This window comes from Ursus arctos, unplaced genomic scaffold, assembly GCF_023065955.2.
Source record: "Ursus arctos isolate Adak ecotype North America unplaced genomic scaffold, UrsArc2.0 scaffold_14, whole genome shotgun sequence".
NCBI classification, from domain to species: Eukaryota; Metazoa; Chordata; class Mammalia; order Carnivora; family Ursidae; genus Ursus; species Ursus arctos.
The window spans coordinates 27575701-27602721 of record NW_026622808.1 but is presented as its reverse complement, the minus strand read 5'-3'; the positions used below and the strand labels follow the sequence as shown (position 1 = coordinate 27602721).

The following is a 27021-nucleotide window of genomic DNA, read 5'->3' as shown; positions in this document are numbered from 1 at the left end:
TGTCACAATCATCTTCCACAGGGGGGTAGGAGGTGGGGGTCGAAACCACACTGTAAATATACTATAATGAACCTAGTCACCCTGGGGCAAAGATTGGAGAGAAGGGGCGCCTGTGTGGCGCAGTCGTTAAGCGCCTGCCTTCGGCTCAGGGCGTGATCCCAGCGTTCTGGAATCGGGCTCCACATCGGGTTCCACATCGGGCTTCTCCGCTAGGAGCCTGCTTCTTCCTCTCCCATTCCCCCTGCTGTGTTCCCTCTCTCGCTGGCTGTCTCTGTCAAATGAATAAAAATTAAAAAATCTTTAAATAAAAAAAAAAAAAGATTGGAGAGAAGACCACAGGTTCTGCACCTGTGGTTCTTGGTCGACTAGCCTGCTGCCACAAAGCCACAAGGAAAGCCCCCAGGCTTCTTAATGTGTGACCTATTTATCACCGCCCTTGCCTCCAGCTCGGGTCTAACTCACTGCCTGCTCCCTGAGATATAATGTACTTAATATGAATGCTTTTACACCCCTCAGGGGAAAATATGAAAAATTAGGGAACAGAGTAGTATCTACTCTTCTATATCTCTCCATTTTCTGCAATATCCTGGATTGGCCTGTGGTTTGGCTTTTATTCAACCTGTGAGCTAAAAATGGTTTTTACATGTGTAAATGATTGAAAAGGGGAAAGCAATCAAAAGGGTACTTGGTGACATGTGAAAAGTATATGACATTCAAATGTCAATGCCTGTAAGATGCCACAGGACGCCTGGGTGGCTCAGTCCGTTAAGCGTCTGCCTTTGGCTCAGGTCATGATACCGAGGTCCTGGGATGGAGTTCCACATAGGGCTCCTTGCTCAGCAGGGAGCCTGCTTCTCCCTCTGCCTGCTGCTCCCCCTGCTTGTGCTTTCTCTTTCTCTCTCTGACAAATAAATAAATGAAATCTTGAAAGAAAAGAAAAGAAAGAAAGAGAGGGAGGGAGGAAGGGAGGAAGGAAGGAAGGAAGAAAAAGAAAAGAAACAAATGTCCTGGAAAAGATGGCACAAAAAGGAGAAGGGGTTTCCATTAACATGGATTTGGCTTGCTTGGTAGCTGTCTGGCTGCATTGCAGGCAGACACCATAGCAGCAATCTAAGCACATATGAGGCAAAACACAGATTGGGATAATGACTCCCAAAATAAGTAACCATTTTTTCCACCAGGACTCCCACGATCCAAACCACTCATTTATTAAGTCCCTTAGGCTGGGGGTGGGATCACTCAGGGCATTGGCTTGTGTCCTCATGTGCTTTAATAAAGATGATACATTAGCAGACTCATCAGGTGTGAACACACAACATTCTGCTTGGATAATGGCATAAATGCCTCCTTACAAGGCAGTCATAATGTCCAAGTCCATCCTAATCTGGTGGACAGCTTTCCTCATTAGCAACATTTCAGGGTTTAGTAGGACAAGCTTTGCTGGCTATCATTTAAGGCTTTACTGGGTGAACTTAGTAAGGGCATCTGTGCATGCTACAACTTCCTCCAGGCCAATGGAGGGAACAAACATGGCGGCCAAGTGATCATACCAGTGGAAAACAACACACCCATCTGGCCTTGAGGAGGGGGAGATTGGCAACTTTTGTTACCGTGGAGCAGAGTTCTGGGAGAACCTAGGGTGTAGAGGCCCAACCACCCAGGCGGAAGCCAAGCCAAAGATTTGAGCCACACGATCATTGGGTCCCATTTGGATTTATGTTACAGTGACGTCCATCCCATATTCCTGGTGTACTTGAGTTGGTTCTGTTTAGAGTGGTTTCTTGGTTTTGTTTTGTTTTCTGTTTGCCACGTTGAGGTACATGAGTGCTCAACTCTCTATAACCCAGGGTAAGCCACAGGAACCCAACCCAAATCTGAGTGAAGCCACCTATGGCTCTGATAGTGGTATTTTTAGGACACTTGGATGGGCTGCCTGTTTCATTCAATCAACAGAAAAAGAATACCCAATGCCCAATGTTACTGAGAGATGTGCCACAGGCCAGATTTCTGGATCAGCATTGCTAATACCAGCTGAATTGAGAGGACCTGTCCTAGCTTGTGCTCTCTTAATGTACTGCTCGAGTGCCTTCTGCTCCCCTCCCCGGAGGAGTGATACCCACTATAGCAATCCTGACAAGCTAAAGAGGGGCGGCTGCCCGCATACCCACCAGGGTGGATCAACTCCTTTGCCAGGCACACAAGTGGGCCGTCTGTAGAAAGGTATTTCCCGCAGGTGCCCATCCCGCGAGCAGACACCCCAGGGGCAGCAGAAGTCTAAGGCCAGAAAGACAGGTATGTAGTAGAAACTTGTATGGGGAAGCCTTGTTAATGCGGGGACAGTTTTAGGAACCTGGCCAGGTCGTGCATGCGGGACCGGACCTGTTGACCAGGGAGGCAGCGTTGTCAGGCGTGAGGAAATGGGACTAGGGGCCGGACGTGCTTGGGATCCCTGTCTTCTCCCCTCTTTCAGTGGTGCGTGTTCCATTCCAGGTATAGTGGGTTGCCACAGATCTGGCTTAACAGCAGGACAACAGGATCCCGGTGGAGACTGAGTATTTCCCCCTCACCCATCACGGCGGGATGTCCCATTGTAAATTCCAGTAGATAATGCCCCTCCCGGGCAGGATGGGGCTTGCGTCCTCAGCAGCACAGTGCATACCACAGTGAGAGTCAGGGCAGTCACTATCTCCAGAGAACCCAACCACCTTTGCGGAAGTGGGTGCTCTGGCAGGGGTGCCCAGACTGGCAGATGGGGTGGTTGGTTGATCATTCAAATGCGTTAAGCCTGTGACAGTCCCTTGGTCCACCCAGCCAAGGTGGCCTTACCTGTTAGTAATTTAACCTGCTGCTTGAATAGTCCATTCTTCCTTTCTCCCACTCCTGCTGCTTGCGGCTGAGGGAGGAGATGGAGCCTCCAGTCACTGTTCTTCTACCCAGTCTTGCACATCATGACCCTTAAAATGTGACCCCAATCACCGTCTATTTGATGAAGATTTCCATACATCATACTTAGTGTCTCTAATCCCCTATTGGTGGCAGCCTGCTTTGCACGGTGACAGGGGAAAGCTTGGGTGAGGCCCGATGCAATGACCTCACAAACCAGACCACAGTTAGAGCCCTCATTCAGGGGCATCTGGCTGGCTCAGTCGGTAGCGCGTGTGACTCTTGATCTCAGGGTTGTGAGTTCAAGTTCCATGCTGGGTGTGGAGATTACTTAATAAATAAATTTTAAAAAAAAGAACCCTCCCTCAGGGCGCCTGGGTGGCTCAGTCATTAAGCTTCTGCCTTCGGCTCAGGGCATGATCCCAGCGTTCTGGGATCGAGCCCCATGTCAGGCTCTTTTGCTGGGAGCCTGCTTCTTCCTCTCCCACTCCCCCTGCTTGTGTTACCTCTCTCGCTGGCTGTCTCTCTGTCAAATAAATAAATAAAATCTTAAAAAAAAAAAAAAAAAAAAAAGAACCCTCCCTCAAAGGGAACGGGCCAATGTCATCAACTTGCCAATTCCTTACTGGTTGGGAACTCCAGTGGATGGCCCCAGACAACTCCTTTGGCAGTTGCCTGGGGCATTGTTCTAGAACATGGAGGACATGATATCCCATTAACCAAGTCACTGGATTTCAAGGGCAATCCGGTGTCCCTGGCAATACACCATCCCGCCCAGGTGCCACAGTGACCACTTTTCCTCTGCACCCAGTCTGTGGTATCTATACTGAAAGGTTGGTGGCCAGGGCTCCTACCTGGGCTGGGGCATCAGTTCCCTGATTGCCAGGGCGGGGCTCGGCACCTGGATGTGGAAGACAGTGAGAATCCCTCCTTCTCCTGCAGGTGAAGCCAGATGTCTTTCCACATAGCCTGACCCCACAAAGGCTTATTCATGATCATCCACTGCTCAGCTTTCCCTTGTCCAAGCCATAGGGTTCATCCTTTTAAAACAGTCCGACTATCCATGCAAAGGGTTAACAGGGCTTCTGAGCGGTGGATCACCAGTCAGATCACCAGCCAAACCAGCTCTGAGCTGAACCCACGGGCCGCTGTGGTTTGTTCCTGTTTCCATCCAGATGGTGTCAGTGTGGAGCTAATGACTGTAGCTCATGTATGTAGGCTACCCCTTCTAGAACATTCTGTATGCCAGGCATCAGCGGAAATGTGCCCCTCGCTCCTTCCAGGCCACAGGGGCCACCACAGGAATAGGGGCGGGGACACTTGGAGCATCTAGATCCTCTACGGGGCCTAGCAGCACCCTCTTTCTAGATGCCATGGCCTGGTGGATAGAGTGCTCTGGTGCTGCAAATAGGCATGCCTTAGTCAAAGCGAGAGTTTGAACCGGGGCAGAGGTGAGTCAATGGGGCATGCTCTCGACCCACCCCTTGCTAGGCAGAAAAGTTCTTACTGGAATATGCTGTCCCTTCACGAGAGGCTCAACCTAAATGGAGGTGCCTGGTCTTGAGTTTCCTGCAGGTTCACCACACATCCTCCCACTCATAGATGTTCCAGCAAAGTCTGCAGAGTGTCCCGCAGCGGAGGCAGGGCTCTGCATGTCAGCATTATATTATCAGTGCAATGGGCCCATTTTACAGATGTAGGGACAGAGAACAGGGACAAGTCTTGGGCTCCCATCCCATGACGTCCGGTGGGGCTGGCCAGTAGCCTTGGGAAGCCGTTGAAAGGTCCATTGTTGTCCCTCCCACGTGAAGGCTAATTGAGCTTGCGTTTAGTGGCCAGGGGTATCCTGGAAAACGCATCTGCTGAGTTCCACCCAGCATGATACACTCCTAGGACCGTGGCCAAGGTATCTAAGATGGCGGCGGTGTTGGACACAGCCACATGGATGGGGGACCACACCTTGTTCGATTCTGTGTCATCCGCCATGAACCATTTGTTTTTTCTACTGGTCATACCGAGCTGTTGAAAGCACTAGGGGCACCAGGCGCACTTCTCAAATAGTCTCTCCTATTTCTTCATGCCCCTCAGGCAATTACAGCGTTTGACAGTATACTCTTTCATGGGGATGGCTGGCTTTCTGGTTCCCAGGGGGCATTTCCCCTCAGCACGGATCTGATTGCTCTCACCCAGAGCAGAATTCACTGTTGCGGGTTTGAAGACTTTGCCCTTGTAGGATGCCAGTGCCCAGCATGTTCTCTGGTACTGAAGAAAGAGAAACCTCAGATTCTCCATGTTCTCGGGGCGCCCGGGGGGCTCAGTCGGTTAAGCAGCTGACTTCGGCTCAGGTCGCAATCTCAGGGTCCTGGGATCCAGTCCTGCGTCGGGTTCCCTGCTCAGTGGGGAGTCTGCTTCTCCCTTTCCCTCTTCCCCAACCACCCCCCACCTCGCGCTCTTGCTCTCGCGTGCTCTCTCTCTCTCAAATAAATAAATAAATAAAATCCTAAAAAAAACTCAACACCTCTTATTCTCGTGGGGGAGAACTCAAGTTGCAGTGTCAAAGAGACCTTCCTGACCATAACTGCTTGCCCTCCATAACCATCGATGGCACCGAAGGAACCAGAAAACATCCAAGGGGTACCATGTCAGAGTACCTTCAGCTCCCATACCCACCAGAGATGTCACTTCTTGTTTATTTTGGGGGACTGGTGAATAATGAGCTCAACATGGGGCTTCCAGTTGCCCCTACCACCCTCACCTGGAGGCAATCTTGGCCTGCATTCTATGGCCGGGGTGTGGGAGGCACCCACCCTGAATAGGACGGTACCCCTGAGGCCTCTGCCAGAGCAAGGGGGCATCAGGGATGGTAGGGGCAGGTGGGGCAGGTGGGGCAGATCTGAACTGTTTGTTGTTCAGGTTGAAGGCTTTCTACAGGCCAACCAGCCCGGCATTGGGCGGCCGCTCTCTCTTCTCAGGTGGGTTCCTGACATCAATGAGGTCAAACTGTATTTGCTTCCAGGTGTCCTTTATTAGACCCTTTACTCTCTCAATTGGGACAGTCTTTTGGCTTCCTGATCTCCCTCTCTGTGTCAGGTCTTTCCCACAGCCCGTACTCATTCTCAGGATTTGTCAGTTTCCCTAGCTCAGCAATGGATTCGCCCAATGTCCTAAGTGTCTTGTCCCACAACCGGGTTCGGCATTGGACATCAGTGTCCCATAGCAGGTTTGGGGCATAGCCTGGAGAATCTTAGCTTTCATTCCTGCAGTGAGTGTGGCCCGATCAGGGCCTTCAAAGAGAGGGGTATACATGTCCTGCCTCATTCCCAACCCCGTTAGAATTTGCTGTACCTCGGAGCGCCTGGGTGGCTCAGTCGGTTAAGTGTCTGCCTTCGACTCAGGTCATGATCTCAGGGTCCTGGGATCAAGCCCCATGTTGGGCTCCCTGCTCAGCGGGGAGCCTGCTTCTCCCTTTCCTCCCTGCTCCTGCTGTCTCTCTCTCTCCAATAAATAAATAAAATCTTTAAAAAAAAAGAATTTGCTGTAACTCTTCTATAGATTTCCAGGGCCCCGGGCCCAGGGAGGTCCCCCTCATTTGGCCAAGCCTCCCTGCAGGCTAGAAGAATCTAATCTATATGGAGTGAGTACCTTGAGCTCCCTGAGCACCACACAGGTGCTATCAGAGGGCGGGGTATATGGTGGTGCGGCTATTTTCTCAGCCTCCTGCCCTGTAAGAGAAACTCCATCGCCTGGATCCCATAGGTGCACTACCCACGCCTGGACACTTTCCCTGGCCTTTTGCAGGGACTTGGCAGCCACATCAATAAGCTCAGTGGGAGTATATTCTCTTATCTTGTACATTTCCTGAACTGGGAGCTGCCCCACTGGCTGAGGCTGCTGTTGCTTTCCTTGGGAGCAGGAGCCCAAGACACAGCTCCCGGGGTGCCTGGGTGGCGCAGTCGTTAAGCGTCTGCCTTAGGCTCAGGGCGTGATCCCAGCGTTCTGGGATCGAGCCCCACATCAGGCTCCTCCGCTAGGAGCCTGCTTCTTCCTCCCCCACTCCCCCTGCTTGTGTTCCCTCTCTCGCTGGCTGTCTCTCTCTGTCAAATAAATAAATAAAATCTTAGAAAAAAAAAAAAAAAGACCCAGCTCCGCCAGCACCCTCCTAGCTTTGCAAAACAGCACACTAAGGTCTCCAAATTGAGGCCTCTGTGTGCATTAGCCTAGCCAGTGTGTTCCACCATCCCAGACTCACACAGCAGTCCACATGCATCTGACATAATAGCCACCCCTCCCCACATACAGGTCAATGGCCAACTTGGCATTTTCCCTGCAGGTGCCTCTTCCCCAAGGCCCGTTTTCCTGGTCTCCCGGCTGTCTGCCAGTTGTTGGCTCCCAACCTCAGGAGCTCCCCAAGGGAGATCTGAAATTGGCCACATACATGGACGGAAGGGAGAGACCAAAGAAAAAGGCAGACTGCTCCAGATCGGGTAGGTGGCAGGTTTAATAAGGAGGGGAACTTACTCATAAGGCTTGTCTTGGATGGCAGCAAGATGGGGAGATCTCTTCACCCGCCCACCAGAATCTTCAGAGTTTCTGCAGAGACCTCAGCAGGGTTCACCCACATATACAGTCCAGAAGGTCTCAAAAACACCTTGTTCTCTCTCAAGGTTGTATCCTTGAAGGGGCTCTTAGTGTGGGAAAAATGAGCAGAAGTTACATTCCAGGGACAGGGGAGGGGGTGAGGAGCCTCCAAGCACCTGGGTCCAGCTCATTGGTCAACCAACCCACACATCTGCTCAATGATCTTCTCCAATAAGTAACATGTTTTGAATGCCAACATGCAGCCCTGAGGCCGGGCGAGAGGCCGGGACCAAGAAGCTGGCGCTGACTGAACCATGGACCCAGGGAAATGGCCACAGTGCATGGAGGTCACCCCAAACCGGCCTGTCCTACCAGGTGATGCTGGAACAGGGATGGGAAGGAGCTGGAAGGAAAGAGCATGTGTGACGCGTGGAGAGCTGAGCATCCACTCCCTGCAGGGGCAGGACCAGTCTAAATTCTGGATTGTTCTTTAGGGAAAGTGAGAGCCAGGGAGCCATGCATCCTTGGGGACCCCATAACCCCATTCCTGGGAATTCAGTCTAAGGAAAGACCACATCGGATCCACAACTTCCCAAAGGATGACAAACTGACAGGGCAGTGGGGAGTTGCCGAGGTCTGAGCTAAGCACCTGTCGTGTCCTCGGAGCAGCTGGAGACAACCGCGGTCACAGCCAGCCTACAAGCCAGCAGGCTCGGCAGGTGCAGGAGACCCAGGACCCAGCGGGCCGAGCCCAGCTGACTCCAAACCTGCACCAGGACCAGGCCAGGGCTTCTCGCAGGGTCATTCTCTGCCGCAGGCTGTCCTGGGCGCTGTGGGGTGCTGAGCAGCACCCCTGGCCTCCACCCACCAGATGCCAATAGCGCCCTTCCACTCTGCCACAATATGAAGTTCATGACGATTGAAACTGTCTCCAGGGTGCCTGGGTGGCACAGTCGGTTAAGCATTTGTCTCGGTTTCCGCTCAGGTCGTGATCTCAGGGTCCTGAGATCAAGCCCCTTGTTGGGCTCCGTGCTAAGCACAGAGTCTACTTGAGATTCTCTCTCCCTCTGCCCCTCCTGTTCATGCTCTCTCTCTCTCTCTCAAATAAATAAATAAATCTTTAAAAAGAAGGGAAGGGGAGGGGAGGGGCGGAGAGGAGAGAGAAAGGGAAAGGGAAAGGGGGCTGTCTCCAGATATCCCCTGGGGACAGAATCGCCCCTGAGTAAGAACCCCTGGGCCAGCGCCTTCCTACAAACCTAGAGATGACCTTTGTCACCCACCCAGGACCATGCACAAGTGAAAACATCTCAAGAGTAAGGCGTGACACAACAAGGTAAGGCGTTTGGTCGACACAATGACATATGTGTGTAGTTTAACGGACAGAAAGAGATAGAAGAGCCGAGTGAAAGGAGCAGGATTGTGGATGACCTTTTTGTCCTTTAAGAAGTTTGTTTTTTTGATGTCTACATTATCCTCTCAAGACGAACCACAAAAAAAAAAAAAAAAAAAAAAAAAGCCCTGCGCCTGTGCTCTTCCGTCCTGCCCCAGATGTGGGCTTAGGTGTGGGCTGCGCTTGGTAACTTCCTTCCGCAGGGCACAGCACCGACCGGGGGAGGAGAGTAACTTCACAGCAGAGACACCCGACAGAGGCCACCTCAGACAGCCGATCCAGGTCACCATCACCATGAAAAGTCAGGCTGGTGGCATGTGCCCTGGACATGGTGTGACGAGCAGGGCACTTCACCTCTGTGGTCCTCCCCCAAAACCTGTCACCCCCAGGCCAACCTCGAAAAAACACCAGACAAATCACAACTGGGTGACTTCCCACAACACACCTGACCGGTTCTTCTCAACACTGCCCGGTCATCAAATGCAAGAAAGTCCGAGAAACTGTCTCAGCCCAGGAGGGCCTAAGGAGATGTGACAACTAAGTGTAATGCAGGGTCCTGGGTCATAAAAAGGACATGAAGAAAAACTGACGGGGTCGTCTGGGTGGCTCTGTCGGTTAAGCGTCCACTCAGGTTGTTGGCTCTGGTCACGACCTCAGGGTTGTGAGATTGAGCTGCACGTCGGGCTCCACACTCAGTGTGGAATCTGCTTGAGAATCTTCCTCCCGCTCCCTCTGCCCCTCCCCCATGCGCTCGCTTGCTCTCACTCTCGCTCTCTCAAAAAATAAAAGAAAGAAAGAAAAAAAAAACGGAATGAATCAGAGTAGTGTATGGCCTTTAGTTACTAGTAAGGTTTCAGTATTGGTTTGTTAATTAAAACAGAGGCACCATACCAATGTAAGATGTAAGAAGCAGAGAAACTAGGGGCACCTGGGTGGCTCAGTCGGTTAAGCGTCTGCCTTTGGTTCAGGTCATGATCCCAAGGTCCTGGGATCGAGCCCCACATGGGGCTCCCTGCTCAGCAGGAAGCCTGCTTCTCCCTCTCCCTCTGCTCCCTCCCTGCTCGTGCTCCCTCTCACTCTCTCTCAAATAAATAAATAAAATCTTTAAATAAATAAATAAATAAATAAAAGAAGTCAGAGAAACTGGAAGTGGGGGCCTATGGAACATTTTTGTACCTCTTCACTATTTTTCCACAAATCCAAAACTATCCTAAGACAAAACGATCCTTAACAAAAAGTAACAAAGCTAAAATCAGAAAAATGGCAGCCTGTTTCCATTGGAATTTTAGAGGGAAAAACTCTTTGCGTGCAGGGCTGGAACTAGAGTGAGGTGAGTCAAGCACTCTCCTCAGTTGCAAAATTTAGGGGTGCTCCGAAAGGTTTCATTTTTATCATCCCCATTTTACAGCTACAGAAACCGAGGCTGAGAGGAAATTGCTTGTCCAGGTCCTACAAGAGGCGGGGCTATTCACACGCAGCCTTGGCCTCTGACCTGCAGGTGTGGTCCCAAACCGACCCCAAGGTTTGAAGGCCGGGACAGTGCGAAGTCAGCTTTGCCCACGGTCTTATGTTTGCCCCTGGGGTCCTGGCAAGGGAGGGGGGCTCTTCTCAAGGGACACACAAGCTCCCCGTGGGCCTCTTCAGCAAGACCATCCCTTAGCCCTTGTTATTTGGCTGCTGAGTGGCTTTCATGGGGACTTCCAGGCAGAGCACGTCCCACTGGGGGCCTAGGGATGCTTCTCCAGGCCTTCTGGGAGGCCTGGGTCCCTCCCTGTGGCCTTGCCCACCCTCTCGCCCAGCTCACCACAAACCCGAGAAATGGCCGACCCAACAGAACCTGGGTTGGAGTCTGGGCTGTGGGCAGGCTGTAGCTGAAGGAGCCACAGGAAAAGCACACGACGACCTTCCAGCTGCCACAGGCAACAGGTGGGAGCCTCCCATCAGGCTGATGTCCAGCAGGAAGCTCTGGTTCCCTTCGCCACATGGAGAGGAGGCCAGGGCGGTCTGAGTCCTCTCAGGCCTCCCTCCAGGGTCCAGCCCCCTTCCAAGGTCTCTCCCTGGACAGTCCCCAGGCACTTTGGGGCCAGCGTATCCCAAATGGACTGGATTGTCTTTCCTCAAAATGTGCTCCTCGCTCCATGGCCATATTTCCGTGTTTTTCACCTTTCCTCCTGCCCTGGCCCACACATCCATTGAGTGCCTACTGGATGCCAAAGCACTTTACTAGAAACTCCTCACTGCTCTCCCCCCGGATGCTCCTGTTATTGCCCCACTTTACAGATGGGAAAACTGAGGTTGAGAGGGTTGATGTGGTGTCCTGGGATGGCAGAGGCAGATTCTAGAAGTAGGAGCCTATTCCCTGAGGGAGCCAGGACCAGCTCTGGGAGACCTTATTTGTGGGCTGGGGCGGCCCTAGTGGCCAAACGGGGAACTGCAGCCTGCGTCCTGGGAGCACATCGAGAGCTTCTCTCCGCATAGGCTTCCACTTCCCCAGCTTTCAGTCCCTCCTCAGACACTCTCCATGGTTCCCTGTGGTCCCCCCGGTGGGCGCAGGGACGCTAAGTGAACCCCTGATGGGTCACCACCGTGGAGAACCCTAAACACAAAACCTGGCCTCTGGGGTCAGAGCCAGGCCCCGCCCCTAGTCTACTACACACCTCTCAGCCTCAGTTTTCCCAGCTTGGAGCTGAGCCCGTGACAGCTGCCATCTCTTCGGGTCCTGAGACACATGAACACGAGGCTGACATGCATGAGACGCTCAGTAAAAGCAGTTGTCACCCTCGGTTCCATGCGGGAGAGGGGCAGGAACTCGAGATGGGGTGTCCCAGGCAGCCACAGATCCCCTCCCACCGCCCCCCCCCCACCAAACCCTAAAAGCTCAAGGTTTCAATTCAGCACAAACAACCCACCTTTTCCGTGGGAAATCGAAACTGAAAGCCTAACCCTTTCCTGAGTGCACTGCCAATACCCCATTCAAAAGCCTCCAGGTCAGAGGATTCCGCCAGACGTTGTCATTGGTCAGGACGGCTCCTATGCTAATAAGGGGGTAGCCCCAGCCAGTGGAAGGTTCCAGCGTCCTGACTCCCCCCCCAAACTCACTACATCCAGGGGCAGAGCTAGATGGCACCTACTTTTTACCATTATTGGCCTGTGCCCGTGACTGATAAATCAGAGTCAATGCTGGAAAGTCAGAGGCTGGGGAGGCTGGGGTGGCTGTGTATCTTGCTGATCCTAATGGTGGTGGCTCTGTTAGTGGCCGTGATCACCCTTGGGATCAGAGTCAACAGCAAAGCCTGCAAGGATGGCCTCCTGGCAGAGCAGGAGTGTTGCAATGCCACCCGCCTCCTGGAGCTCCGGCTGACCCAAACCCAGCAAGACTTACTGGAGACCATGGACCAGGCTGCCACCTGTAACCAGACTGCGGTAAGCGACTGCAACTCCCCAAGAGGGCCCTGTGCTTGCATGGCCGCCACAGGTCTAGACAGAGATAGATGGTGGTAGACCCTGAAACTGTCCCTGGACCCCCACATCGGGAGTTGAGTTTCTCTGCTAGGCTTTGGGGGACCTCTAAACTTTCTCAGTGGTGCTGGTGTGGGGCAGGGCCTTAAAATGCCCCCAGATCCCCACTAGGATGTGGGAAATATCTCCAGCCTGGTATGGGAGAGCTAGAAGCTCCTCTCTCTGTGCCAGTCTTGGGCAGCAGAAAACCCATCTAGGGCTTGGGCTGCGGACTTCACCACATCTAAAGAAGGGTGGGGCTCTTGATACAGCCACTGCATCCCTGAGACACTATGAAACTTCCACGTGAGTCCTGAGATGGGGGACCTTGAAACTCCCACCAACATCTAACTTGGGCTTGGAAATCCCCGTGTTCCGGGTTTGGGGGGGAACCTCTAAATCTTGGGCAATAGCCCACGAGGTCTAAGAGTTTGGGCATGGGGAGCCTCCAAATTCCCATGTGGGGAGCCTCAAATCCCCTGTTTCGAGGATCGCATCCTTAGGTGGCCTGGGAGAGTGGGAGGTTGTGGCCATTCTTGGAGGTGGGAGAGCGGGGTGCAAGGAGGGTTGGAGGGAAACCTGAAAGGGGTTTGGACCCGGGCCTCTGACCATAGGGCCTGGGGAAGAGGTGCGGGACTCAGGGCAGCAGCTACCCTCCTCTGCAGGCCAGAACGCCAGTCTCTGACCCTCCCCTCTGTCCCAGATGAACCTGTCAGCTTCCCTGGAAAAGGAGAATGCCCGGGGTCAGAAGCAGCTCATTCGAGAAAAGGAGCTTCAGGGTGAGAAAGCACAAAGCCAGGGTTCCTTGAAGGGGGATCGGGAGGGGTGGGTCAAGCACTGAAGCCGGGGTGGTGGGGGAGTGTCCCAGGGTCAGGGTCACCAGGGAGTGGTCAGAATCCAGCAGAGGGTGGGAAAGGAGTACTCCAGGTTTCCAAGGTGGGGTGGCATGAGGGCAGGGCTGAAGGCGGTGTCAGGTCCTGGGTAGAGCCAGGCGAAGGATGGGGCCGCTTGTCACTCTGTGTCCGGGCCACCGTGCCACTGTGCTGACACGGCCCCCTGATTCTCTCCCACCTTAGGAGAGATTGAGAGATTGAAGCAGGAGCTGCAGGACGCTTTGGAGAAGGTGGAGCGACTAAGGTCCGAGCCATAGCCCCTGACCACGCCCCTTTCACCGCACCCCCCCCAGCCCCCCCCACCCCTGTCCTACCCCAAGATCCAAGACTCCCTTTGCTTGGAAAATTCCCATTGCTCAAGGAGCAAAGTTTTGTTTTGTTTTGTTTCGTTTTGTTTCTTTTGTTTCGTTTTGTTTCGTGGTGGGCAGGTTTATTGACCAATAGCAAAGTGTTAGTACAAAGCTCCCGCGGAGGGAAGGGACCCAAGAGTGTTGCCTGGGGCGCCAAGTTTGAATCCCACCCTTGTCGCTCTGGTCACCCAAGCCTTGAGTGGCCGCTGCCCACTCTCCTCCCCACTGACTTGGCGGGGGAGGAGGGGAGATTCTGAGGGGTGACAAGGCCAGACCTGGTGGAACCAGGCCCGGCAACTGCCTCAGTGGTCCCCACATCTTCCCCAGAAAAGAGAAAGAGGTCTCGAGCAAAGAAGGGGAAACCAGCTTTGGCAGCTCCTTGCAAGCCTTCAGCCCCCTGACGGTCCCGGTGTACCTGCTCCTGGGCCTCCTTGCTCTGCTGGCCTGACGCCTCCGGTAAGAGGGGAGTGGCCTGGGGTAGAAGAAAACGGGGGGGGGGGGGGGGGGGGGATGGGAGAGAGTCCAGGATAGGCCAGGGCCTGGGGAGGTGGCCCGTCTACAGGGTAGTGGGCAGGGCACAGAGAAAGGTCTTGTGGAGGGATAGAGGGCTCCCTGAGCGGGGAGCTGGCCTGGGGCAGGGCAGGACCGCCTTCCACTCCCCACCAGGCCACCCTGAGTCCCTCTTATGGTATCTCCTTAGCCCACAGCCTGGACTTTTCCCTTCAAGGCTTCCCTGACCAGACCAGTTCTGAGGGAGCCACATGGCTGCACAGTTGGGGGGGGGGGGTGAGATAGCAGTGGGGTGGGGACAAGGAGCAGCCTCGGGATAGACCAGTAGGGGGGTTGGCCCAGGGCTGCCTGCCCCCCCTCCCGCCCACGGACTCTGCCTCCCCCCAGAGCTGGGCAGGGCATGGGGTGGGGAGTACCTATTTCTTGGTTTTGTGGTTTCTGGAAGCTCACCGACTTCTGAAGTCTTTCAACTCCAAAAAGTAGATGCCCCTTTTGGAGGGGAAAGACCTTACTCTGAAGTTCCTGGAGTAAGTGTCATTATGTCACCCCCAGGCATCTGGGGCCTGTCCTGCAGCTGAGGGCGGACCCCCATTGACATCCACGCCCAAGCTTCCCTGCTCCAGAATGTTCCCAGGAACCCTCAGGGTTTGGGCAGGTACCATCCCACCGCTTCCCTGGCCCTCTTCCCTGGGCTCATCGAATAGGACTCTGTACCCTCATCAGCGCTCACCCTGTGCCGAGCATTCTACCCATCCACTCCCACCTACTGCATCTTCTCCTGGTGCCTGGCCCAATGGGGGGAACCCAGGCTGTGGCAGGAGACATCCTGTCCTAGTTCCCGATCCCATCCCACAGACAGTTCGGGGCTGGGATTCAGACCTGGATCTGCAGACACACACAGGCCAGGCCCTTGTCACAATGCTTCTCCCCGCCATCCCGGCCCAAACTCTTACTCCTCCTGCGGTACCCAGCTCTGGGAACCCCTCCTCCAGAGAGTCTCTCTGCTGCTTCCAAATTCAGAGCTTCTGTCTCCATAGACTCTTGGTCAGCTTTCACGGATCCCCCCAGGCTCTGTCAACCCTTCCCCACCTGTTATCTCCCTTTCTCCACGGAGAAAGTCTCTCTCTTTCTGGAATCTCCCAACTGTTGTCCTTGCCACTTCCTGCCCTGTGCACTGGAGCCCCTCCCATTGTGACAATAAAAAATGCCTTCAGACATGACCAAGTCTCTCATGGCAGCGGGCGGGGAGGGGGGGGGTCGGGGTTCACTTCCTGTGAGAACTTCTGCTCTAGAGGCAGAGGTTCTGGTTTTCCTCGCTCCTGTGTCCCCCGCTTGCAGGAGGGCTCAGGAGTTCATGGGGGTGCTCTAGGATGACTGAGTCATTTCACCCCCGGGAACAGCGTCGTGTTGTCGTTGTCCCCCCCCCCCCACCCCGGTCTCAAATGGGGAAACTGAAATCCGGAAAATTTCCTGGACCTCCTCAGGACTTCTGAGCTGCTCAGGGAATTGGAACTTCTGATTCCCAGAAGCAAACCCTTCTCACGTGACCTCCCTTGGGCCTCCCCCAACCTGGAAAGGCAGATACTCTAGAGATGGGTTCCAGCTGGAAAGGAATATGAGCTTGATTCAGGAGGCTGGCCAGCTGGGGAGAAGGCGGACGATCTCTCCAGGAGCCAACTCCAGGGGTTTCTGCCTGGCCCAGAGATTTTTCAAGGGATTTAGGGCAGTTAATCAGTTAAGGGAGTGCGATGGCCTGTGCTAATTCTTAATGATGTGCAGTCTTCCAGGTGCCAGCTACAGATATTGTGGCGCTCACTGTTGGGCAAGGGATTCTGGGTCCTTGGCTCCCAGGGTGGTGCAGAAGTGCTTTGTTCCTTCTAGGAAAGAATGCATGATCTATAAATACACAAAGAAAGGTTTAGTTAATCAATCACTCGGGCTAAGGGCGCTTGCTAAAGCTTAGTGACTACTAGACTGGTCGCAGGGGCTGAGCTGGCTTCACCTCCACCATCATCCTCAACTCCCACTCCCAGCTTGGGCTCCCATGATGTCCCACACAGTGCTGCCCCTCCCCCCCAGGGGGAGCCTGGGCTGTGTTTCCATGGTGACTGGGGACAGGTTGGCCCAATATGATGGATTCAACCTGTTCAGTTTCTCCTCCCAAGCCCCTATGCAGGGCTGAGTAGAAACTTCTCTCCTTCTTAAAAATGCCCCTGTTCGGGGCCAAGGGCAGACCGCCCCAAGATGGGCTGCTTTGGCATGAAGACTATATTGAGTGAAAAAGCAATCAGGCGGCATCTGGCTGTCTCAGTCTGTAGAGCATGTGACTCTTGATCTCAGGGTCGTGAGTTCGAGCCCCATGTTAGGCGTAGAGCCTACTTAAAAAAAATCAAATATTCTGATTTAAAAAATGAAATAAGGGGTGTCTGGGTAGGTCAGTCTGTTAAAGGTCCACCTTCGGCTCAGATCATGATCCTGGGGTCCTGGGATCCAGCCCTGCATCGGGCTCCCTGCTCAGCAGGGAGTCTGCTTCTCCCTCTCCTTCTGCCCCTCCGCACCACTCACGTGCCCTCTCTCTCAAATAAATAAAATCTTAAAAATTAATTAATTAATTAATTAAGCAATCAAAACCCAGCAGATTCAGGAAAAGCTCTTCCTCCCCCACAACTGCCTAAAAATATTTCTTTAAACATTTTTTTTTTAATTTATTTGATGAGAGAGAGACAGCAAAAGAGGGAACACAAGCAGGGGGAGTGGGAGAGGGAGAAGCAGGCTCCCTACTGAGAGGACCCTGGGATCATGACCTGAGCCGAAGGCAGACCATAGGGTTAACCACTGAGCCACGCAGGCGCCCCACCTAAAAAGAATTTGAACAGAGGACCTGCCCCAGGAAGAGAGCTCTCACCAATAGATTACTACGTCATATCGTGAACTTGCTATGGTAGACAGGGAGAAACCTAGGAAGGCCTCCTATTTTATCAGCATCCTCTGTGTCCCATTCTTTCTGAGCAGCTGAGCATGTAATTGTTTACTAAACATTTACTCCTTTTCTTCTTCCTATGAATTGTATTTCTTCCCTTAGAAGTCCCAGGCCCCTACCCCCCTCCCGTCTTTAGTTTAGAATGACATATATACCTGATTTTGCCTGTCTTTGGAAGTTCCACGTCTATGTGGATTCCCCACATGTATGAAACTAAACTTGATTTTCTCCTGTTAATCTGTCTCATGTCAATTTGATTCTTAGTCTGCCCAGAAGGATCTAGAAGGGGATAGGAAATTCTTACTCCCTAACGCCCCTTTTCCCTCACCATCTGTGACCCCGTGGAGGGTTGAGAAGTCAGGTCAGAGGGGCCCTGCAGGTCTGTGGGGTTCCCGCTCTAGCAGGAATCCAGTAGTGACCAGAGGCTGCTGGGTGACCCTGCGCTGTGACTTGGTCTCTCTGGGCTCTGGTTTCTTCCTGTGGAATGGGGGCACAGGGAAGGGGAGGACACCACTCACATTTACTGCACAACTACTGCGTCCATGCGGTGGCAGTGGGAAAGTGGCAGATGCGGGCTTTTTAGGAGCTCCCCTAGTCTGATGGTGGAGGCAACCGGGACTCAAACACATAAAAGGTAAAATTACAGAAGAGCTCAGAGTTAGTCAGAAGGGGCCTGAGTCAGTGGGGGAGGGTAAGCGTTCTGGAGGAGGAGATACTCGAGTCAGGGGTAGGGGTGGGAGGAGCTTGTAAGGAACAGTTCGCTGGACAAAGAGAGAGGAAAGGGTGGTCAGGTAGGGCAAAAAGCCAACGCAGAAGCCCCGGGATGCCAATGTGCTTGCTGGAAGAGGAGGTCAGAAGGGGTCAACGAGGAGAAAATCAAGACATAGGGGATTCGCAAGGTGAAGGGGTTCTATTCGAAGCCCCCTCCCCAGCCAAGCTTGCAGACAAAACTCACAGGTGTCTGACTTGGCCCCGACTCTCTCTTTTTCCAGGTCATGGTGCCCCTCATTCTCAGTTAATAGACCACCACGGGACGCCTGGGTGGCTCAGTCGGTGAAGCGTCTGCCTTCGGCTCAGGTCATGGTCTCCAGGTCCTGGAATGGAGTCCCGCATCAGGCTCCTTGTTCAGCGGGGAACCTGCTTCTCCCTCTCCCTCCAACTGCCGCTCCCCCTTCTTGTGCTCTCTCTCTGATAAATAAATAAATAAAATCTTTTAAAAAGAAAAAAGAAAAAATAGACCACCACAACAAAGCATATTCTTTCCTAGCGAGACTGCAACCCACATCTCAGATGAGCCCCAGAAATTTGTCACCTCCTGCTCTATGGGACCTGGCAAGTGTTGACCCCCTTCTCACACACCCTCCCCCAGGGGCACAGCAACCCTCCCACATGCTTTAAAGCCCCTAAAAGGCCCAGCCTAACAGAAACAAGCCCGACCTCTCTCTCAAAGTCTCAGTGTTGGGCCCCTCTCCTCCCTTGGAGACTGAGCAAACTTTGTCCTGCTTATGGCTCTAATCTTCGTGTGATTCTTTGCCGCCCAGCTCACCAGCCACCCTAACATCATTTCAAAGCTTTCTTTGAACTTGTTCATTATCCTGAGCTTCCCACTGTTTGCCCCATACTCCTTCTATCTCCCCAAAGACCCCGCTCCCTCTCCCCAGTTCTCCCCACTCAGACTTCAACTCTGCTGGACCGATCTCCGCCTTTCCACCCACCCGCAGCGCAGGTGACCCTCCCTTGGCACCTCCACAGACCCCCCTCCTTCCCCTCTTGCCCCTCAAGACCTTTCGTCTTCATCACCCCCTCCCACCCCCCCCCCCCCCGGCCTTCAGGCCTTGCCTCCACGTCCAGATCCTTCTCCAGCCCACACTGGTTCTGGCCACCCTTACCAACCCCCCCGATGCTCCCGCCACCCAATTCCCTCTTGGCAAAGTGGCTGAAACAGAGGGCATGGCTCAGGTCCACATTCCCTTCTTCCCGCCAGATCTTTCTCTTATCAGATCTAAGCTTGGCTCTTTTTCAACCAATCCCTCCAGGTTCACTGAGGTATCTGAGTATCTCACCCTTTCCTCTGATTTATCGTGGGGGGGACCTATATGTTATTCTCTCCACCGTACCATCCCAGAGGAAAAAACCAGAATTTGGCCCAAGGCTACTGAATATGCTGATGATCTGAGCCACAGACAGCCTGCACCACGTGCTTCCAGCAATGCAGCCGTCCACGTGGCCGAGCCCAGTTGGAATTATCACCCCTCCTCTGGAGACGAGGTCAAACTTGACCACATGGTCCCCACCTTCTAGAAGGTGTGAAATGGGCAGCTTCTAAACAGGTCAATTAGATAGATAAAAACCCTGCCCTTTTCCTCACTCACCTCACTGAGACTCCAAAAACTCACCGACCTTGATCCTAACTTTCACGCAGGAAAATCGACCCTGGCTATTCATTTCATCTCCCAGTCGGCCCCAGACATTAGAGACAAACAAAACTTCAAAAACTGGATAAAGCCCACAAACCCCTCAATCCGAAGTACTAGACCCGGGCTTCAAGGTTTTTAACAGCAGAGAGGAGGAAATCAAAGAGGAAAAGAGAAAGAGATCAAGAAAGGATCTCAGGCTTATCAGCTCCTGGCCACTGCCCTTACTGGAGCTATTCTAGAAGTCTTCCGGTGCCGGCTTGACCCAAACTTTCAACAAACCCCCTCCAGGAGCTTGTTACACTTGCGGTAAGCCTGGCCACTCGTCCAAAACCGTGTCCCAGTAAAAAAACAAAAATAAAAAAGGGCCACCCAAAACCTCTTGCCCCACCTGTAACCAAGCTGGCCACTCTGGAAGAGTGACTACCCCATTCTCAAAGTGGGGGGAGGGCACCTCCTAAAACCTGCCTTCAGGGCCCAAACATGGGGGGAGATCAGCCATATCCCTGGTGGCAGATCTCTTGGGACTTCTTCAGGATACGGACTGACACACCCCAGGATTTCCCTGAATTTCCAGGACCCTGTTTTCCCTCCCCCATCTCTGTTGTTGGGGGTGATGGCGTTCTTCCTCACCCTTCAGCTACCCGACTCTTGTCATGTGCGCTGGGGGATCACATGTTTGGCCATCTCTTTCTTGTTCTGACACGCTGTCCTCTCCCCCTCCAAGGATGAGACATCGGGACCAAACCGGGTCATGGTGCTTTCATCTGCACCCCGTACACCCCCAATCCCAGTTCCTGGGACTCCTTACTGAATCCCCCACTTCCACTTCACTCTCTCCAGTTATGACTCCAGTTCCCTCGTCCGTGCGGGACACCTCCAAACCAGTTAAGGCTACTCACCTCACCCCCAACACCATATACCTCAAGGATCCTTTTTCCCCTTCCAAACCCCAATAGCCTTTCAAACCTGAGGGCTTGATAGGCTTGCAGCCCCTCATTTCCAAATTCCTTTCCTCAAATGTATTAAATCCTACTAACTCTCCTTACAATACTCCAATATTGCCTTCCGGGCCAAAAACCAGACGGTTCGTATAGACTAGTTCAGGATCTCAGAATTATCAGTGAGGCAGTCCTCCCCAAGCCAGACACCCCTCTCTCCACCATTCCACCCACCACCATGTACTTCACTGTCTTAGATCTTAAAGACACGTTTTTCAATATTTCCATCTCCCCAGAATCCCAAGACCTTTTCGCCTTAACCCGACACAGTTCACTTGGACACTTCGGCCCCAGGGTCTTAGGGATAGCCCCTACCTCTCTGGACCAGCTCTGGTATCAGATCTCTCCAACCCCTCCCTTCCAAATAGTACCCCTCTCCAACCCGTGGATGACCACCTCTGCAGCCTTGCTGGGCCTACTTCTGCTTCTCACACCATCACCGTCCTCACCTTCCAAAACAACAAAGGTTATAGTCTCCCTCTCCAAAGCCCATCTCCATCAACAATCTGTCCCATACCTAGGATTTTTGCTTACACCGGGGCAACTCACCATGTCGCCCTGCATGGAGCCCAACTCTCAAACCTACTTCCTCTGTGGCTTACCCCCCACTTGGAAGGGGCACTGCGCCCTCATGTACCTGTTTCCTGACCAACACTTTCCCAACTCACCAGCCCTCGCACCCTTAACATAGGCTGTAACAGGCCCTCAGGTAGAAATCCAAATCTTTTTGTATCCCGCCCTCGTAGAACTGAGCCAATGTCCACCCTCATCCTCTTTGCCATCCTTATGGGAACTGGGTTAGGCACGGGAGGAAGAGCTCATCCTATCTAAACATGGGAACCCTCTCTTTCCTTGAGTCAAAAGTAGCGGATTCGGCTTCCACACTCCAAGCAACGCAGAGACAGACCATTTCCCTGGGAGGAGGAGTTCTTCTAAATCATCTGGCTTTAGACCTACTGACTGCTAACCAGGGGGGTACTCCTGCCTTACTGTGGAGGAATGCTGCTTCTATGTAAATGAGTCAGGTCAGGACTTAGACGGCCCTGAGAAAATGATCAACTCAGCTAGGGACGATGAGGAACAATATATAAACTGGGGGATGGCAGATTGGTTCCCCTGGGAACTAGATATCTGGTCTTGGTTCTCATGGCTCATTCCACTCCTGGGACCTTTGGCGGTTATTGGACTAGCCCTTACTTTGAAACTATGTATTTTAAAATATCGAATCTCCTTCATCCTTTCGGCCAAGGGCCGAATCTCAGCCCTTGGTAAGTCTCTAAGGTCTCTCAGCAAGCTCACACTCAGGCCCCCTTGCTCTGAGAGCAAGAAGCCACCAACATCTCCCTCACCCTTGTCCCTCTGGCCGCTGGGTAAGGACAGCTCTGTGCCCCTGCTCAGCAGGAAGTAGTTGCAGAAGAATGACCTCCCATTTTCCCGAATCAAGAATAATTTCAAATAAAGACAGGAGGGAATGAAAGGGTTCTATTCAAAGCCCCCTCCCCAGCCAAGCTTACAGACAAAACCATGGGTGTCTGTACTTGGCCCTGACTCTTTGTTTTTCCAGGTCACTGTGCCCCTTATTCCCAGGAAATAGACCTCCACTACAAAACATATTCTTCTCTGGCGAGAGGAGAACTCAACCCATATGCCAGACAAGCCCGGACAGAGCCCTCTCCACCCCGCCCCCCCCCAAAAAAACTTGTCACCTCCTGCTTTACAGGGCCAAGTGTCGACCCCCTCCCCCACGGGCGCAGCTGCAACCCTCTCACATCCTTAAAACCCCTTAAAAGGCCCAGCCTAACAGAAACTCGCTCCATGCCTGCCCCTCTCCCCCCTTGGAGAGTGAATAAACTCTATCCTGTTTGTGGCTCTACTCTGTGCAATTCTTTGCGGGCAGCCCTAACACGAGGGAAAGAGGAAGAGGCGGGAGACGGATGGGGGAGAGGGAGACAGGGGGAAGGAGAAGAAAAGGGGAGAAGTAGGGAGAAGGAAGAGGTGGAGGAAGGGGAGAAGGAAATGGAGGAGGGCCTGGAGGAGATGAAAAGAGGAGGAGGAGGAAGGGAACGGGGAGAAGGAGGGAGAGGAAAGGGAGAACCAGGGGAGGAAGAAGAGGGGAAGGAGGAGGGGGAGAGGAGGAAGGGGAGCTTCGCTTCTGAGAGGAACGTAAACCGCGAGTCGGAGACTAACCTGTATCTGATTTGCGATGTAAGTTCGCCCCCTGGCGGCCTAGTGGAGAACGGGCAGGGAGAGGGGACCGATCCCCTCTGGCGTCGGCCCCCTGACCCTCACAGCCAGTCACAGGAAGCTCGGCAGCCTGAGCCAGGCCAACCTCGGTCGGTCGGGTAGCCTCCTGTCTTTTAGCCTCAGTTTTTCCTTGAACAGAATGGGGAGATTTGCTGAGTACCCCCAATGCAGACGGGTGCTTTGCAAGGATGTGCTCAACATGGTTCCCCCTCGCCCTGTGGGACAGGAGCTAAGGCCATCCTCACTTCTGAGTGGGGGAGACTCTGAGGCTCAGAGGACAGCACATGGGGTGCAGAGGCGGGACTAGAACCCAGGACCCCCAATCCTGTCCTGGGCTCCGGTAGCCTAGGCTGGCCCTTGGCGGGGGTCCAGCCCCTCCCAAAGGACTCGGGAAGCCATGGCCGGGCGGGGCGGAACCGTGGGTGTCCCTGGCGCCCCAAGGTGCCAATTAAATGCTCGTGGCTGTCTGGGGCCAGAGCTGTGGACGGCGGCATGGCCGAGCTGGGGCCAGAGCCGGGACGCGCGTGGCGGGTGCTAGCCCTGTGCGGGGCTGCGGTGTTCCTGGCGGCCGCAGCAGCCGGGGCGGCCCTGCTGGCCTGGAATCTGGCCTCTTCGACCTCCCGGGGACCTCGCTGCCCAGAGCCAGGGGCCAATGCCACGGCGCCCCCCAGGGACCTGGCACCTGAGGTCGAGGAACTGCGGAGAAAGCTGGCAGAGGCTACCCAGCACGAGGAGGCTCTGGCCAGACAGCTGGACCAAGCCAACCGAGTCCGTCTGGAGCTGGAGGAGGCACTAAGGGCCTGTCAGGGCCGCCAGGTAGGTGGGCAAGGTGGTGGGCTAGGGAATCCAGAATTGGGAGAGGCCGTGCACACACATCCCCACAGCTGCCCCCCTGGGCACTGGTTTCCCTAATTCTTCAACTGAGGGGGGCAAATGAGAATAGCACCGTAGTCCCTTCCAAATCCTACAGTACCAGGTCCCCCTGAGGTCTACCTACTGACCAAGAAGGCCCCCACGATTCTCTGCTATCAGCCTACTAGCTGGTGATGGCTAGGGAAGCCCCAGACCCCTGGGCCCACCTGGGGAGACCCTGTGCTAACCCTCCCCTTGGGTGCCCACTCAACGTCCTCCAGCTAGTGTCCAGCAGCCCTATTTCGAGAGAGGGATATTCATGTCACCTGTAATTAGGAGGCTAAAGTTGGCCTCTTGGGGGAGGTACTGGCCAGGTCCTCCCTTTTCCTCTGGCCACCCCTTCAAACTCTTTCTTAACCCTTCCCAGCCCTGGGCCTTGCAAAAGAAACATCCTTAAAGTCCCAATCTTTCATTTACTAACTACTCTATATCTCTGTGTACCGGGCGCAGCAGGGGTTGAGAGCTGTGTGAATTTTAGAAATCAAAACAGACCACTACCCTTTACCTGCCTGCCCAAGAGAAGGGCCTGAGGCCACTGAGGGTAAGAGCAGCCGGCTCTGGGTTCAAATTCTGCCCCCGCCCCTCAGTGGGAGATGTTCTGAGGAGGCCGGGCCAGTTGTTTTGAAGAATGTCTCCCATAGCTGAGGGAGCATACTCCAGAAACCCAATCATTGTCAACCACCAAACTGGCCTGTATTGGTTTGAAACCCCAGTCAGTGAGTCTAGAAGTAGCTGGAATTGGAACCGGAGTCTGACCGCAGAGCTAAACCGTTTCCACATCCGGTGGCTTGGGGTGGGGGGAGGTGGACCTGGACAGAGCAGCTGTCACCGCTCCTACCGCAGGCCACTTCTGTGTTTTACCACCACAGGACTCCCAAAGGACATTCCAAATAAAGCTCAGGGAACGCGGTGACCAGCGTCAGTTCAGTCTCCCCCAGAAAGAGGGGAGACTTCACTTCTTCTCTCCCCGCCCCCACCCGCCCCTCTAACCTTCTCACTTCCCCTCCACTCCTCAGAGCCGGCTTCAGACTCAACTGATGACGCTGAAGACTGAGATTGAAGAGGCCAAGGCACAGGGGACCCAGATGGGGGCTGAGAACGGGGCGCTCACAGGTGTGTTGGGGCGCAAGGCGCGTGGCCACGGCTAGGGGTGGGAAGAGCCTAAAAGTTTCCTGGTTACGCAAATGACACACACAGGTGCAAATGTACTGTAAACGACACGCAAATAAACGCGAAAAGTTATGAAGGAAATGCACATAACACTCAAAGGCCACGCAAATGGCACAAAACAACGCAAATACAACAAAATAAGCAAAGGCCGTGTCCACGACTCCCAAAAGCAATACAAACCCACGAAAAACTCTGCAAATGACACGTAAGGTAATGCAAACAGCATACAGATTTAATCCAAATATGGCACGGCTGCAAATAGTATGCAGACTGTAAACTCGAACGCCGCGTTAGCGGGGCGGGAGCTAGGTACCCGAGCTGACCCCGCTCCCTGCGCCCGCAGAAGCCCTGGCGCGCTGGGAGGCGGCGGCCATGGAGTCTGCGCGGAGGTTGGACGAGGCACAGCAGCGCGCACGCGCGGCCGAGGCCGAAGCCGAAGCTTGCGCAGCCCGGGAGGCGGCGCTGCGCGAACGCGCGTGAGTGAAGGGCGGGGCCCGGGGTGGTGGACGAGCGCGGTGCGTGGCCAATAGCGCGCAAGACTTCGTTCTTTCGGCCACTCATCACAGGCAGGGGGGAAGAAGAGGAAGGGTCCCTGGGGATGGAGAAGGGGTGTGGTCATGTGGGCGGGGCCTTAGGGAGTTGAGTGTTGGGCGAATCAAAGAGGGGACCCTGGAGTTGGAACCTAGGGGTGGTGAAGGATGTAGGCTCTCTGGGGGCGAGAATCTCCACGTTGGGACCGGCACTCTGGAGGCATTTGTCCCTGGAGTAGGGCTTACACGGAGGGCCCTAGGGAAGGGCGAGGAGCGGAAGAGAAGGATGTAAGGAAAAGGAAGTACTGAGACAGAGGACCCGGGGATCTGCAGGTGGAGCTCCAGGGAAAGGAGCTGGGAGTCCCTGAGGAGAGGTCCCAGGAATGGCTACGGGTGGTAAAGGATAGGGGATCCTGGGGAGTAGGGTTCTCAGGAGTGGGGTTCTCAGGAAAGATGGAAGAGTACTGAGGGGAGGGGGGAGGAGGACCGGGGTCCAGGTGCTGATGGGCTTCTCCCCACTTCCTGTCAGTAAAGCCCTGGAAGCCGAGATGCGCCCCCAGCGCAGAGTGCCGCAACCCCGGTCCCGCTCCGTGTCCCGACCCCGACCCAGCCCCCGTTCGCGCTCTCGCCCAGGACCCTCTGGGGGCTGCCGGAGGCCGGCACGGCGCGCACGAGGGTGAGTCAGCTCCCAGCAGGATGAGGGCTCTGAGGGCAGGAGGGCACACACTGTGGCTGGAACAAGTATAGAGGTGCCCACGCTGGATGAGATGCCCCGTCAACACCCATCAACGCTCAGCTTTAGATCCAGGAGCCACTCTGAACGGAAACTACAGAAAGGAGACTCGATGTCTAGTGCTTATTTTACAGACGGGGAAACTGAGGCCCATTTTAACACAATGAGATAGTGTTTTGGGACTTAAGTGCCTTCTAACGACAATGTTGCTTCATCCCACAGACTGAAGACTTAGGGTCCAGCCCTGGCTCAAGAGTGACCTGGAGGGGTCACTTCTCTCTGGGCCTCGGTTTACCTTGTCTGTAAATTGAGTGTTTGGAAACATGTTTAGCAAGCCACCCTATCCTTGACAATTGACCGAGATGGCAGAATGGGAAAACTACAGACCCCTCTTCCTATGAGGAGGATATGAAACTCCCAAATGGAATGTTAACAAAAAAAAATTAAGCAACACATTTTGAAAATACATCACAACAAAGGGGACTTATGCCTGAGACGCAGAGATGGCTCAATATTCACAAGTCTGCTAATAAAATTCACCGTACCAATGGATCAAATGAGAAAAGTTCTGAAAAGGCCATCAAAATGAGGGCCAAGGTGAGGATGACTACTGTCAAGTATTTAATATTGTTCTAGAGGTACTAGCCCATGCACTTAGACAAGGAAAAGAAAGGGGAGGTATGAATATTAGAAAAGCAGTAGGGAATTTATAGTTTGGATCGTATGTAAGCACTGTTTATATAGGTAAAAAATAATAGCAATACCAACATTTCAGATGGCTCGATTTCACATGAATTTTGTCTTTCACCTTATTTTTGACATAACTTCAGACTTACAGAAAAGTTGGAAGATTAGTACAAAGAATTCCTGGATACTCTTCCCCCAGATTCCACAAATGTTATCACCTTTGTTTTATTCTTCTTTCTTTCTCTTTC

General features: G+C 53.7%; 2 protein-coding genes across 2 annotated transcripts; both read left to right on the top strand.

Moving 5' to 3' along the window:
• Window positions 1-11910: 11910 nt before the first annotated feature.
• Window positions 11911-18318, top strand: BST2 (bone marrow stromal cell antigen 2). The gene is made up of 5 exons (XM_026500481.4): window positions 11911-12274; window positions 13053-13128; window positions 13426-13486; window positions 13920-14048; window positions 18075-18318. Exons 1-4 carry the CDS (start codon window positions 11972-11974, stop codon window positions 14038-14040), a joined length of 561 nt encoding a protein of 186 aa, XP_026356266.1. The 5' UTR covers window positions 11911-11971; the 3' UTR covers window positions 14041-14048; window positions 18075-18318.
• A 4915-nt stretch (window positions 18319-23233) lies between these two features.
• CCDC194 (coiled-coil domain containing 194) lies at window positions 23234-26033 on the top strand. Its single transcript, XM_026500383.2, has 4 exons — window positions 23234-23557; window positions 24670-24766; window positions 25167-25299; window positions 25883-26033. The coding sequence occupies exons 1-4, from the start codon at window positions 23234-23236 to the stop codon at window positions 26031-26033; spliced, it is 705 nt and encodes a 234-aa protein (XP_026356168.2).
• The last annotated feature ends 988 nt before the right edge of the window (window positions 26034-27021 follow it).

Coding starts and splice junctions, on each gene's coding strand:
- BST2 (XM_026500481.4), top strand. CDS start 11,972: ATGGCACCTACTTTTTACCATTATTGGCCTGTGCCCGTGACTGATAAA. Junction 12,275..13,052: donor CCACCTGTAACCAGACTGCG/GTAAGCGACTGC, acceptor CCTCTGTCCCAG/ATGAACCTGTCAGCTTCCCT. Junction 13,487..13,919: donor GAGAAGGTGGAGCGACTAAG/GTCCGAGCCATA, acceptor CATCTTCCCCAG/AAAAGAGAAAGAGGTCTCGA.
- CCDC194 (XM_026500383.2), top strand. CDS start 23,234: ATGGCCGAGCTGGGGCCAGAGCCGGGACGCGCGTGGCGGGTGCTAGCC. Junction 24,767..25,166: donor TGAGAACGGGGCGCTCACAG/GTGTGTTGGGGC, acceptor CTGCGCCCGCAG/AAGCCCTGGCGCGCTGGGAG. Junction 25,300..25,882: donor GCGGCGCTGCGCGAACGCGC/GTGAGTGAAGGG, acceptor ACTTCCTGTCAG/TAAAGCCCTGGAAGCCGAGA.